The sequence below is a fragment of the Arachis hypogaea genome, chromosome 5 (assembly GCF_003086295.3).
Source record: "Arachis hypogaea cultivar Tifrunner chromosome 5, arahy.Tifrunner.gnm2.J5K5, whole genome shotgun sequence".
In the NCBI taxonomy this organism is placed as follows: Eukaryota; Viridiplantae; Streptophyta; class Magnoliopsida; order Fabales; family Fabaceae; genus Arachis; species Arachis hypogaea.
In genome coordinates this window covers 114,171,792-114,185,991 of record NC_092040.1, presented here as the reverse complement: position 1 = coordinate 114,185,991, position 14,200 = coordinate 114,171,792, and the positions used below count along the sequence as shown (strand labels likewise).

At 33.2% G+C, this 14,200-nt stretch overlaps 1 protein-coding gene across 1 annotated transcript; it reads right to left on the bottom strand.

The window, feature by feature from the left end:
• Nucleotides 1-11,992: 11,992 nt before the first annotated feature.
• On the bottom strand, nt 11,993-13,947 carry LOC112802965 (U-box domain-containing protein 28). The gene has a single exon (XM_025846402.3). It carries the CDS (start codon nt 13,305-13,307, stop codon nt 12,054-12,056), a length of 1,254 nt encoding a protein of 417 aa, XP_025702187.1. The 5' UTR covers nt 13,308-13,947; the 3' UTR covers nt 11,993-12,053.
• Nucleotides 13,948-14,200: the final 253 nt, after the last annotated feature.

Genomic DNA, 14,200 nt, shown 5'->3' with positions numbered 1-14,200 from the left:
TAGAGGCCATGGTTGACAAATTAATTTACTACATTGGATAAAACAAAATAATATTTTATACTAATTCTTTATCTTAAACGAAATGATGTTGTTTCGCAGGAACGAGATTAAAATACATTTTTTTTTATTAATGATGATCATAAAATGAGATACATTTTAATTTCCATTTTTGTGAAACTGTATTATTTCATTGAAGATTGGACGTTAATATAAAACGATATGGTTTTGTTTTATCCATTATGATAAATTAACATGTCAGACAGTACTTCATTTATGTTGATGAGTTCAAGAGCTAAGCGAGTTATGATTGCAAATTTAAAGGTATAATTTAGATCAATTAAAATTGTAAGAATCAATTTGAATCTAATATTAAATTTGAGAAGTTAAATTGAGTATTAATTCGTTAAAAATACATAGTGACTTGAGGTTTGTCGTTTCTCATTTTTCAGGGATCAAAATTATGTGTACTTCAATACATACAATAAATCAATAATGTTTATACTGAGCCATACATTTCTTTAAACAAAAAGAAAAAAGAATGGTGCCATCCTACTTCTTCCTTTTAGAGGGTACGTGTTTTCTGTGCTATTATGCTAACATGGACAGAAATATAGAATAGAACCTCGAAAGAGATCCCAAAAAAAATAGGCATGCAACGGTATGAATCTGTAAACAGTATGCTATCTCTATCTGTTACCCAACCACCCATCTATTATATTGTTGACTCAAGATTATATACTTTTATGATGATAGGATGAATGGATGATATTGATGGCGAGTATTTGTATATTTGATTTTTTTTTCTTTTGTCGTGGTAATTGATTTAATATTTTTTATTCTGACAAATATTTTTTGATTTAACAAATAAAATATTAATTTATTACGAATTTAAATTTTATTTAAAGCAGAATTTAAAATTTTAATATTTATTTAAATAGTTTAATAAATTAATTATTAAACTAGTCTATATTTTTTTTTGGTCATATGGACTATAAGCCCAACAACACAACCCACCCAAAACTTGAACCCAATCCGATTTCTCCCCTATCTGAAACCAACTCCGGCTTTTCTCCTTTAATCCTTTTTGTTGAGCCAACTCCCATGATTTAATATTTGATTTAATAAATATGGAGCAACACGTTTTTTCTTTCCAATTTTATTTATTGTTATTGATATGGACCAGCTCCCAATTGGATCGAAGACACTGGACGGTCCACGGAAATACTTTTTGGGACACGTCGATCGATTATTTTTATTATATTAAATATATATTAAAATTAGTTATCAAATTCTTCCCTCCAATTCACCTAGCTTAGAATCCAAATTTTCCTATCTTAAAACTTATCTGTTGTTTCGTGTTCTAATATAATGATTATATTAAGTGTATATTTAAATTAGTTATTAAAATAAAATATATATTAAAAATAAATTAAATTATATATTGTTCTGAGGTTATCTGAAATTGTAGGTCAATTTCGGATGAAATTTTCTGTACTGATCGGAGCTGTTGTGTCTGTCTTGATGGACTTGGTAGTGGAGCTAGTTCTTCGTCTCCAGAGGGTGGGGGGTACCTGCAAGAGACTCCGATACTTAAGTTAGCAAGGGTATTAAGCAGGTGTTGAGTAGAATCAGAGTATGAGTTATACCTGGGTGCTCTAACGTATTTATAATAGTGTAGAGTGACCTTTTTAGATAAGATAAGTTAGTTATCTTTATCTTATCTTTATCTTTTGATTGAGGTCATCTTATCTTCAAAGGAACCGCCCTTCTCCCTGCGGATTTGGACTGCCTTGGGCTTTGGTACGCGGTCCTCTGTTAGGGCCCTTTTTTAGACTTTCCTGTTGACTTGGCCGAGCTCTCTGAGAAAAGGTCGGGTCGTCCTAACCTGAAGAGGTCGGTTGCTTTGTCTGTAGAACATCCCAGGTCGGACAGCTCGACCCAGGGTATGAACATATATATATATATTTAAATATAAATATTTAATAATTAATTTTAATATATAAATAATATTTTAAAATATTTTAATATTATAAATAATGATAAAAAATTTATAGGATCAAATTATTTTATAAAAAAATTGTAAGAGACCAATTCACAAAAATTTTCATCAGTTATTGAATAATAATTTTTTTAGTTATTATTTTATGTAAAAGAATTTAATTTTTAATAAATAATTAATTTTAATATTTATTATCTAAAACTTAAAAAAATTTAATGTGTATAGTTTTATATATATTAATTATGTTGCTTAATTTCATACTTGTTATTTAAAATAATATTTTTTATATATAAAAATATAATTAAATATTAGTATAAAAAAATTATAATGATAGTTATTAAATTAATTTAAAATTATTTTTTAAAACAATTAAATACTAATTTTAATTATTAATTACAATATTATTTAGTATTCTTTCTAAATTATATATAATAAATATTACAAAAAGATAAATAAAAATATAAATTAAAAAAAACAGTAAAAATTTAAAATTATATAAAAAATACTAAAAAAGTATGCATATAATAATAATAATAATAATAATAATAATAATAATAATAATAATAATAATAATAATAATAATAATAATATATTTTTAAGTGAATAATATCACGATATTATTTTTTATTATATTATCATAAATTTAGCGTACTCTTGATAATTTTATAAATTTATTTAAATTATATTATTTAATTAATTTTATTTTTTGTGAAAGAAAAATGTAAAGAGATATAGACATGAGAGAGAAAAAAGAGAAAAAGATAAAAAAAAAAAGAAAAAGAGAGAGTTTCTTAATTTTAAAAAAATATTTTATTTTAATTGTAATAAAAAAAATATATTGTGACACATTTTGGTTTGTTAAATTAGTAATATAAATATATAAATTATAAGAGAATGGAGAAAGAGAGATTATTAATTTTGGATAAAAATATTTTATTTTAATTTTAATGAGAGTATTATGTAACATATTTTGGTTATTAAATTAATATAGTTATATATCAATATTTTAGTTTTAATTTAATTTTATGTTTTTAACTATAATTAGAGAATATCATGTTACACATTTTAATTGTCAATTTATAGTTAGTCATTAGTATATAATGATATATAAGAGAGATAGAGTAGATAAAACTATGAAAGAATGAGTGGGATACAAAAAAAAGAGAAAGAGAGAATGTTAATTGTATGATATTTTTCTCCTTTTTTTTGTACATATCTTTTCAGAAATATTACGTTTTCTTTTTTATTTTTTTCAAAATTTTTTGTGTGTTTTTTTTTATTTTTGAGATTTTTTATTTTATTTAATACGGCTAAAAATATTATAAAAATAAAAGATAAAACAAAAAAATTAAACAAAAATCTAAGCATGCGTAGATAAATAAGAATTTATCTGCTACCTGTTACTGATATAGTGATATTAAATAATAAAGAAAGTATAAAACCAGTAACAAGGAATAAAGGAATAGTTCGATAGTTAATTTTTTAATAGATCTTTACAGAATATGTGTTTAGCAACTTAAGTTATCGAAAAATTTATTTTTGTTAGATCTTTAAAAAATCTATTCTTGATAACTTAGATAAAGGGATGAAATTAAAAAAACTAATATTAAAAATTACCTTATAATTATAATTAATCCATCAATTTTTTATGCAATAAACAATGCAAAACAAATTTAAAAAAGAGATCAATCGAATAAAAAATTTAAATTTAAATTAAGCACACTAGACTTAAGTATTAATTTGTGAGCTTAGGAGCAAACAAATTTAAAAAATATTAAGTGAATAAATTATTTTTGTAACTAAATCTAGTTACGTTTTTTTTTTCTTTGTATTTCTTTTCATTTTTTATGTCCTTTCAATTAAACTTTTTAGTTGTCAATTCTTAAATTATTAAACCAACTTAAATAACTTGACCAGGTAGCATAACCAACAAATTTCATAACTTGATCAAATACATATTAATTAGTTCATTAAAAATCTATATTTTCCCTACAAACTATGACATGAAATCTAGAACATACAAAACAACGTGTTTATTTTTTTTGGGACAAAACACACAAAACAATTTGCTTTACAAAACTTGTTCATTTTGTTTTTCGGTCCGGATTGGCTTATTGTAGACTCTATTATTTCAAACGGTAGTGGATATTTTTAAGTAAAGTTGAGATTGGGATTTTGGGCTTTGAACTTTTTTCGGGCCATCTTTCTCGAGTTAAAAGTATAATGAATCATATTTCAGCTTTTTCGTGTTTGTGTTCATTTCCATGTTTGTATGTTCGTCAATAAAATTGAAAAAAAAAGAAAAGAAAAGTAGTGATATGTGTAAAAAAAAAAAATTGAATCTTTTAAAATTTAGATTTTATTTTAGATATTTATAAATAATTTTTCACTTTTTTTATTTTATAAGTAAAATTTAAAAAAAATATAAAAAAATATTTAAAAATAAAAAATCATATTTTATTCTCTCAAGTAAAAATTTAAAATTTAGAAGATTTAAATTTATGTGTAAAGTGTAAACCACTAACCCAATAATTTAAGTGTGTAACTAACTACTAACATTATTACATGAACCGATTATTACTATATTGCAGTAAGATGTAAGGTTGTGGTTGATTATGAGAATAAAATAATACAAAATATTGAAAATAAAACACTATAGACAGAGACACAAAAATTAATGTTTTTATATTTTATTTTGTGATAAACTAAAATAAATTATAAAAATATAATTTACTATTTTTTTTCATACAAAAATTAAAAAAATATAATAATAAAAAATATAATTATAAAAAATTAATAAAAATATAAATTATATCTCTGGTTAGATTCAACTACATATAATTATAATAATACAACCACATCTATCTTTACTCTTAATTTTCTACTTCACTTTTTTTTTAATTTTCTTTTTAAATACAAACTCAACACGACAAAGGTGGGCTTTCTTTTTGGGTTAGAATCATAGACTGCAAATCAATTAACCAGCTTCAAAATTAAGTTAGGTTGGTCTAGTGGTTAGCTCACTAGTCCGCTTAAACAAGTGTTGGAGGTTCGAATCCCGCCTTGTGCATGCAGGAACTCAAACACTAACCAGTTTCAAGTTTCAACTTTCAACCAAACTAGTGCGATGTCTAGATTCACATCTTAGTATCTTACACATGCTGATGACATGCAAAACAGCACAAGGACAAGGCATCTAGCTTGTGCAGAAACGTGTTTCTTTCCTTGTGTGTTGTATCCCATTAAGTGTAGATCATTTATTCTGTGACATATATTATAGTAGTAAGATAGATTACTCCGATACTAGTACTATTAACTAGCACCAAAAAGAGAGGTACTATAAGATAAAGGTTATTCGAATTCGAATAATTACTTATCTTAAACATACATGGGAATTGAAATTAAAGTTGTGTGTCTTTTCTTCTTAACAACTTAGAGCCGGCAATTCGGTGGAGTCAAACTTCGTATTTTCCAACTCAAAATTATCGGACAATACTAGAGTTATTAGATGTTGAGTCTATCACGGCGTTCACAAGTTTGACAAAAGATGTAAATCTAATCTAAATTATACTACTATAACGAAAGGTAAATAAATTTAAAAAGTATATTAGAATATTGATGCCAAATATGACTAGTTGATTACTTGATTTAAACAAATAAATTAAACAATTATAAAAACTATAAAAATTTGATCTTTATAGGTTATGTTAGGTAAGCAATATTTTCTGGAAAAATATAAACAACCACCAATCAAATAAAAATATACTACACTTTTAAATTACTCATCTAAATTTTAATATTAGAATAATTATTCGCACATTTAGTGAAATTAACATCCAATATATCCATTATTTACATTGTTTTATATATGTATTATCGTCTTGGGATTATAGTCTAATTGCGAGTTGTTACTACTTGTTATGAGTTAACTGACCAATAACAGTACCTTCCGTTTAACATTGTTGGGATTGAACATTGTTGTGTATTTCATGTGTCATCCGGGAATTATTAACTATTAGTCTTGTTCCTACGTGAATATGGATATTTTAAGGTATAGCTGGTTTCGCTGGTGTTCTAATCTTGGAACAAGAGCGTGGAACATCATCTGCTTGTTAGAGAGGCGGTGTTGGACACCTACAAAGGTACTCCAACGCTCAAGTAAATAAGAGTGTGAGAGTATTTAGAGTAAAACGGAATGAATTGCGTACCTGTGGCTTAGTAGCTCACTAGTATATATTGAGTTATTCTAAAGTGGTTATTCGTATCATTGTTGCTAGTTTTACGGAGTCTTTTGTTAATGCTCCGATATTTAAGATTCTGATGGTTTGGTTGGAGAGATTTTCGGAGGTTTATCTCTTATAACAGTTTTTGATTCCGAGCTTGGCTGGGTTAGGTCGGTTTTGGAGTTAACGGATCATAGCTCCCAAGCTAGACCTGTTTTGAGGAACTGAGCTATAACAGGTTGAGCTTCAGAGGTATAACTCGAAATAGGAGAAAGTTAAAGCCCCAAAGTTCAACTTGGTTTTTGCAAATTTTGAAAAATAGGAAAACGCTTGGGTTTTTCGCGGTAATTTATCCCGAGTTATTTTGAAGAAAGAGAGGGTTTTGGAAAAGACAGGTTCATTTAATGCTCGTTGGGTATTGAAACTGTGATAAATGTTGACCGTTGATTTGTAGTGTGTTTTTTTCATCAACGGATAGGGTTTGTTGTGATGTTCTATCTTGCTGAAGGTGTGGATAATGGGTTAGTGGGTGGTTTTTACTAGACTCTTTGAGTACTCGTTTTTGTGTTTTTACATCTCCTGTGTTTTTGCTGAAGATGAGTAAGAAATATTAGTTACTCTTGCTTAGTTTCTGTTTGCATTATTGCTTTCACTTTGTTTTTGAGATGGAGAAAGGGAAAAGGGTTGTGGTAGGGAGGTTCGCTAGGGGTCGGGGTAAGAAGGAAGTTTCGGAGTGGGATCCAAATTATCCCTCCGCGTGGGTGACTGAGTCGGTGAAAGAGTATGCTTCTGTTTTTTATGATGATCGCAGTTTATCTCAGTTAGGTTTAACATCTTCGTGGGTTAGGAAAGGTGGCGGTATCAGTTTGAAATTTTTGTCTTGCAATGCTGATGATCGCGTATACCATCGTGGTGAGGGGTTTGAGTTTTTCTTTATTTATAGTTACGTTTTTGTGAACTTAAGTTTTAGGTTTCCCTTTACTGAGTTTGAATGTGGAGTGTTGATGTAATTTAAATGCGCGCCCTCTCAATTGCACTCGAACTCGTGGGCTTTTGTTAGGGCGTTTGAGGTTTTAATGGAATATCTCGAGTTCGAACCGTCGCTGGAGGTGTTTTTTGCTCTCTTTCAGTGTAAGGGTGTGAAAAGGGGTGGGTGGTTGAACTTTGCCAGTGCTCCTGGACAAGCTATATTTAGCTTGTATAAGTCGTCTTATAAGGGGTTTAAATCAATGTTTCAGAAGGTTGGTGTTGCTGAGGATGAGTTTTCCTAGTATGTGGATGACTGTTTGCTGGAGAAGTTTCCTTTATTTTAGTGTCCTAGACCTAGGTAGATATTGGGAATGGATGAGATGGAATATAAAAATTAAATAGTGGTAGAATTTTTGCTTAACAGTATTTTCTCTTCCGGTTTGTTGTCTGTTATGGAGCTTCTTGAGTGGGAGTCTGATAAAGATGCTGTTTCAGAGTATATAGGTAAAGATTTTGTTTGGACTTGCCTACTTTGTTTTATGGTTTTTGATATGACCCTTATATTTGTATTTTGCAGTTGAGAAGGCTTCGAAAGTGACATCGAGTAGTTTGAAGGTGTTCTTTCGATCGAAGAACGTGGATAGAGAAGGGTCTAGTAGTCATGCGAAGGCTGAGAAATGAATTGAAGGTAATCAACCCTCTCCTACTAAGAAGGTAAGTTATAAACGAAAAAGGCGAGATAACAAGAAAGAAAAGATGGTGGGTTTGGCTGATGACAAAATTGGTGGGAAGGAGGTCGACTTGGACCAGGTGAAGAAGTTTACGAAAAATCAAGGCATTGCATGGTTATAAGGGAGATGAGGATCTCACCTTATTGTGGAGCGAACACTTTCCTCTATTGATGGTTGCTGATGAATATTGTCAAAGTCCTGCTGATGTCAAATTGGTTCAAGAGGTTGGTGATATTGGCGTTTGTCAGTATCTTCAGGTATAATATATTTGCTTGTTGTCCCTTTGCAATGTTATCTTGTGTTGGTTTGATTTGATTGTTTGTTATTTCAGGTGATGGGAGCTCGGTTGATGTCTCTCGGCCGAAATTAAGAGTTAAAATAGGCTAGGAATTCGTTTGACAAAGCTACTGTGGACCAGCTGATGCGGGATAATTTGGATAAAGGGAACAAACTTCGCACTGCTTTGGACTTGGTGGACTCTTTGCAAGGAAAGTTAACTGCTGCTGAAAATGTCAGAAAGAAGTTTGATGAGGAAAAAACCGCTTTGAAAGCAGGCTGGCTGTACTGGTGGCCGAGAAGAAAGAGCTCGAGACTGGCAATGAAGACCATGGCCTCAAGATGTTCGCTGCTGGTTTTGAGAGGGATGTTGAGCAAGCGAAATTTCTGGCGTCTGCTACTGATTTATCTGCAATGGATTCGTGCAAGATTGTTGTTGGTGAGGAGTTAGTTGATGATGATGAGGATTGTGTTGGGGGGAGGGTGAGAACCCAAATGTTTAGTTATTTTTTTGTAGTAGACTATTATTGTTGCGTATGTGTTTTGGAACTTCTGGCTTATAGCCATTAATTGTGTTTGATGTAGTTTTTGTTTGGACTGTTGGCTTGTAGTACTTAGCCAAAAGAATTTGGTAGTTTAAAATATGATCGCATGTTTAAATTATATGTTTGGTTTTGTGAAAAATCTTTTTGAATACTCATACTTTGAGTTAGTATTATTTGTTGGTAGTACTCGGCCGAGTAGGATAGAGACTTTATTATGGAAATTAGGTTATGTATGTTGTATCGTAGGATGATAACTGAAAAAGTGCGGGGTGGTGTGCCTCATTAAAACCTCTCCAGCAAAACCCTCTTTAGGGATGAAATCTGGTAGTAAGAAAAAGAGTGCATCACGATGCCCGATTTATAGACTAACTGAAATAAATTCTTAAAGAAGATATGTTCCAATTATTTGGTAGGATAGTTCCATTAAGTCTTTATAGTTTGTAGGCTCCTTTGCTGATGACTTTATGAATCCGGAGTGGGACTTCCCAATTGGCGCTTAGCTTGCCGTGTCCTGGTGATTTTCGTACATCCTTTATTCTCCCGAGGACGAGGTCGCCTTCTGAGAATGTCCTCGGTTTGAGTTTCTTGTTGTATTTCTGAGTTACAGCTCGCTTTGCGGTGAGTTTTTGTAGTGTTAACTTGTTTCAGTTTTCTTCAATGAGGTCAAGCTCACTTTTTCTGTTTTCAATATTGTCATTTTCATTAATACTTGTAGTTCTGGGACTTTGTATAGAGATCTCAACAGGTATCACAGCATCACATCCGTATACCAGCCTAAAAGGAGTTTCCTTTGTTGATGATTGTTCTGTTGTGTTATAGCTCCATAGCACTTCTGAGACGAGCTCGGCCCATTCCCATTTGGAGTCTTCAAGTTTTTTTTCTGAGACTCTGTAAAATGATCTTATTGGCAGCCTCAGCTAAACCTTTAGTTTGTGGATGTTCTACAGATGAGAACTGTTGAACTATTTTGAAATTTTGTAAGAAGGTTGTGAATGTTTGATCTATGAATTGTCTACCATTATCAGTTATAATGGAGTGAGGAATACCAAATCGGCAGAGTATGTTTTTTCATACAAAAAAAATCATTTTTTCGGAAGTTATTTTTGCCAATGGTATTGCTTCTATCCATTTTGTAAAATAATCAATAGCAACAATTAAAAATTTGACCTGGCCTGGTGTGGGTGAGAAAGGTCCGAGGATGTCCATCCCCCATTTATTGAATGGCCAGCTTACCTCGGACGAGTGTAACTGCTCGGCTGGATTGTGAATGACTGGTGCGTCACATTAGCAGTGGTCACAATGTTTGACCTTATACATACAGTCTTGTTGCAACATTGGCCAGTAGTAACCTGCTTAGAGTATTTTGGAAGCTAAGCTTTGTCCTCCTATGCGTGTTGCACAAACACCTTCGTGGACTTCGTCCATTGCTAATTTAGCTTCTGCCGTGTTTAGGCATTTTAGAAGAGGTCTTGTAAAGCCTCACTTGTATAGTTCGGCGCCGAGTAATGTGTAAAAGCTGGCTCTTCTTTTGAATTTTCTTTTGTTTTGGACGTTATCAGGTATGTGACCTGTTTGTAGGTAGCATATGAAAGGTCGTCGCCAATCTTCTTCCTATGAATACTCGAAATTGTTGTTAGCAAAACACTAGGTTCATTAAGCGTTAGTTGAGATAATATAGGTGTTTTAGTTTGACTTCTGGTTATTGCTAATTTTTAGAGGATATCTACTCTATCATTTTGTTCCCGAGGTATATGGAAAATTTTAAATTTGTGGAAGCCGTTGACAAGATTATTAACAATAGCATTATACCTTTCTAATAGTGGATCTTTTACCTGAAAATTACCTGTTACCTGTTGAACCACAAGTAAGGAGTCACATTTGACGCGCAGTTGTGTTACGCCTATTGCATGGGCTAGCTTCAGTCCTGCTATGAGTGCTTCATACTCTACTTGATTGTTGCTCGTGTGGAAAGTTAATTGTAGAGACTGTTCCAAAGCTGTGTCATGTTCGTCCCCAAGCAGAATTTCTGCTCCTGAGCCCTTGTTGTTTGAAACTCCGTCGACGTATAATGTCCATGCCTTCTCTATGGGATTAGATTTTTCTGAGGTGAGTTCTGCGATGAAATCGGCCAGCACTTGAGATTTTATTGCTCCTCAGCTTTGGTACTGAATATCGTACTCAGATAGTTCAATTGACCATTTAATCTGTCTTCCAGCCAGTTCGGGCTTAGTCAGGATTTGCCGAAGGGGTTGTTCTGTTTTGACAAAGATGGTATGACTTTGGAAGTAGTGTCGCAAACATCTTGCCGTTGTCACTAAGGCCAGGGCATGATTTTCTAGTTTTGGATATCTGACTTCGGCATGTTGGAGGGATTTGCTGACAAAATATACTGGGTGTTGTTGTTTTTCTATTTCTGTTACCAAGACAGAACTGATAACATGGTTGGTAACAAATAAGTATAGATATAATGGTTTACCGGTCTCTGGTGTTTGGAGTATAGGTGGTTTCCATAGTATTGTCTTAAGCTCAGTGAATGCTTTATCGCATTCCTCGGTCCACTCAAATCTTTCTTGTTTTCTTAGTGTCTTGAAGAAGTGTTGTAATCGATGTGCTAAACGAGGTAAAAATCTTACTAGTGCTACTAGCCGATCAGTTTGTTATTGAACTTTTTTTTACTATCTTTGGACTTCTCATGTTCAGAATTGCTTGGTATTTTTCGGAATTAATTTCGATACTTTGGCAAGTGAGCATGAAGCCGAAGAATTTTTCACTTTGTACTCTAAATCCAAGCAAAACTTGAAAGACCATAGCAGCAAGACAATTATTTTTAACACCACAATTTGCTATAGACCGAGATTTATATATAATTATTTTTATGTAAAATTAATAATTAAAAATAGTTAAATAATTTAATAAATTTGATTAGATTATAATTTAATAATTTTTAATTATAAATTTTATATATAAAAATAATTATATGTGAATTTTTAGTGTATATACTACCAAATACATTTAGGCTTTTCTCTCTGCATACAAAATTTAGAATGTCAGTAGCAAAATCTTTAAAATTAACTTCACTGTGAGCATGAACCTATCTCTTGGATAATTGAAGAAACAAATTATTGATATAAAATGAATTATATGATTCCAACATTGTTTTTTCTACAAATGTACATTTTTTTGTTTTTTATTTTGTTTTTAAAGATTCCAAAAAAAAAAATACATCAAAGACAACATCAAATATTGTGATTTTCATGCAAAAAGATGGTTAAATTAGGATTCACGTTAATTACAACAGTAATTAGAGCATTTAGCATGGTTTAATATGAGTAGTTTTAGTGTCATAACTCAATCTTAGTGCTAATGGCAACTCGATTTTCCTCAGAACCTTAATCAAATCCACGCACATGCTCCTCACGTGACCCTCACATCCTCTCTGCATAACCAAAAGCACCACTGCGACGCCGTTTCGCTTCGCCACCTCATCCCTCACCTTTTCGTTACCGCAAAGGCAGCACAGGCTCCACAGCACCGCCACCGCGTCCTCCGTCGCCGCCTTTCCCGCCTTTGCCAGTCTCTCCACAACTGCCGCAGCGCATGAAAGATCTCCGCCCATCGCTGCCCTACCATCAGCGCACGTCGCCACCACCGCCAGCATTTTCAGGCACTTCTCCGCCATGGAACTGCTGGAGGCGCCGCTCTGCAGCGTCTTCGACAAGGCCTTGACGATTTCGGAACGAACAAGCTCGGCTTTCGCAGACTGAGTCACCGAAACCGAAGCCAAAAGCGACAAAACGGCGCCGTTTAGCTCCTCAGTTCCGTCGTACAGAAGCTTTACGAGCTGTGACAATAAGCCTCGCGTTTCTGCGATCCACCGCTTGGATTGAAAATCGCCTGCGAGAAATTCCAAAACTCTAACCGATGCGACCTTCGATTTCGCAGATCCATTCTCAAGAGCAAAAGCGATCGCTGCTAAGCAATCTTCGCGACAATCGAGTATAGACCGTCGGATCCTCTCTACGCCACCGGAATCGGAGCTCCCGTTCTCCCTGAGAACCAAATCCAGAACCGCGATCACGTTTTCCAAAGCTTCAATCCGCGACCTGCTTCCGGCGAGGGCGCGAGTGATGGCGGAATCGAATCCTGGGAAGCTCACCAGGACACGGCGGTTTTCGGCGGAGAATCTTGAAAATTCGGCGAGCTCAGAGAGCGAAGCGGCAAAATCCTCGGCGTCGGTTTGAATTCCGGCGAGGAGAGCGCGGAGGCGGTCGCTTGCGGCGGAGATCCGTGTCTCCAATGGCGATGAAGGTTCTCCGGCAGCGGAGAGGAGCCATAGGCGGATGAGGCGGTGGAGTGTAAGGTTTGGGATGAAGTCCTTGGAAGGGAGGACCTGCATGGTGGCAGGACACGTGTCATGACCAGATTCGAGCCAGCGCTGGATGCTGGACCGATCGTATGTGACGCCGGTGCATAGGCTTACGGGAGACCTCATCACATCCATCGAAATTGGGCATCGGAATAAACTCGGAACAGTGACGTATAGCTTATCTCTTACCTTTGCCATTGCTTCCTTTTTCTTCTCTTCGTTCTTCTTTATCTCTATTGTTCTTGTTCTTGTTTTTCTTCACACACACAAACACCAAAACCCGCACGCACACACTAGAGATAACGAGCAGTGTTACGTTTAAAAGGAGAAGAAAATTCAATTAAGAATAAGATATCAATCATTAATTATATTATGAAGAAGGTGACTAGTGCCTAATGGTAGTGGTTTTGATGATATGGTCTTTGGTCAAAGTTTACTTAGCTGGAAGACGTGTCAGAGGTGAGGAGGGGACTATAATATCAATATTTATTGTATTATATATTCAATATGAAAAGGACACCTTTCTTTGTTTGACCCATCAAAACCATAATAATATTTTGAGAAATTGAGGTGAGATTTTGGACTTTACTAACTTTTTTGTTTCACTTGCATGACCACAAAACACCCGCTCTATATTAGTGTTACATCGCTTGCTCGTGTGATTACAAAATGTTAACGCAGACGACAAAGGAAACATAAATGCTTATTAGTTTTGTTGAATTTGAAATATTGGAATGTTGACTACTAACATATAGTAATATGTAACATGAATAAATAAAATCGTAAGGATAACGATAGAATTATACAAAAATGAACATAAATTGATATTGTAGAAGTATAATGTACGAAGGTTGTATACTTAGGTTTTATTTAGAACATTATTATAAAAACCAAAATGAGAGCATGTAAGTAGTTGAAGAAGATTAGGTTCCATAAATCCAATGAGAACAAGCTAAGTTCATGGAAGTGATGGCAATGGTGGGATGCACGCCATAAAATGCGCGGTCAATGAATTCCAAAACATTGAGCTTTGTGGAATTTGATAAAGTTTGACCAGTGAGAAACGTTGTCTCTTTCCCCTTATCTACAGG

What these genes read in the sequence shown, in the direction of transcription:
- LOC112802965 (XM_025846402.3), bottom strand. Translation starts at nt 13,307, where the DNA reads ATGGCAAAGGTAAGAGATAAGCTATACGTCACTGTTCCGAGTTTATTC.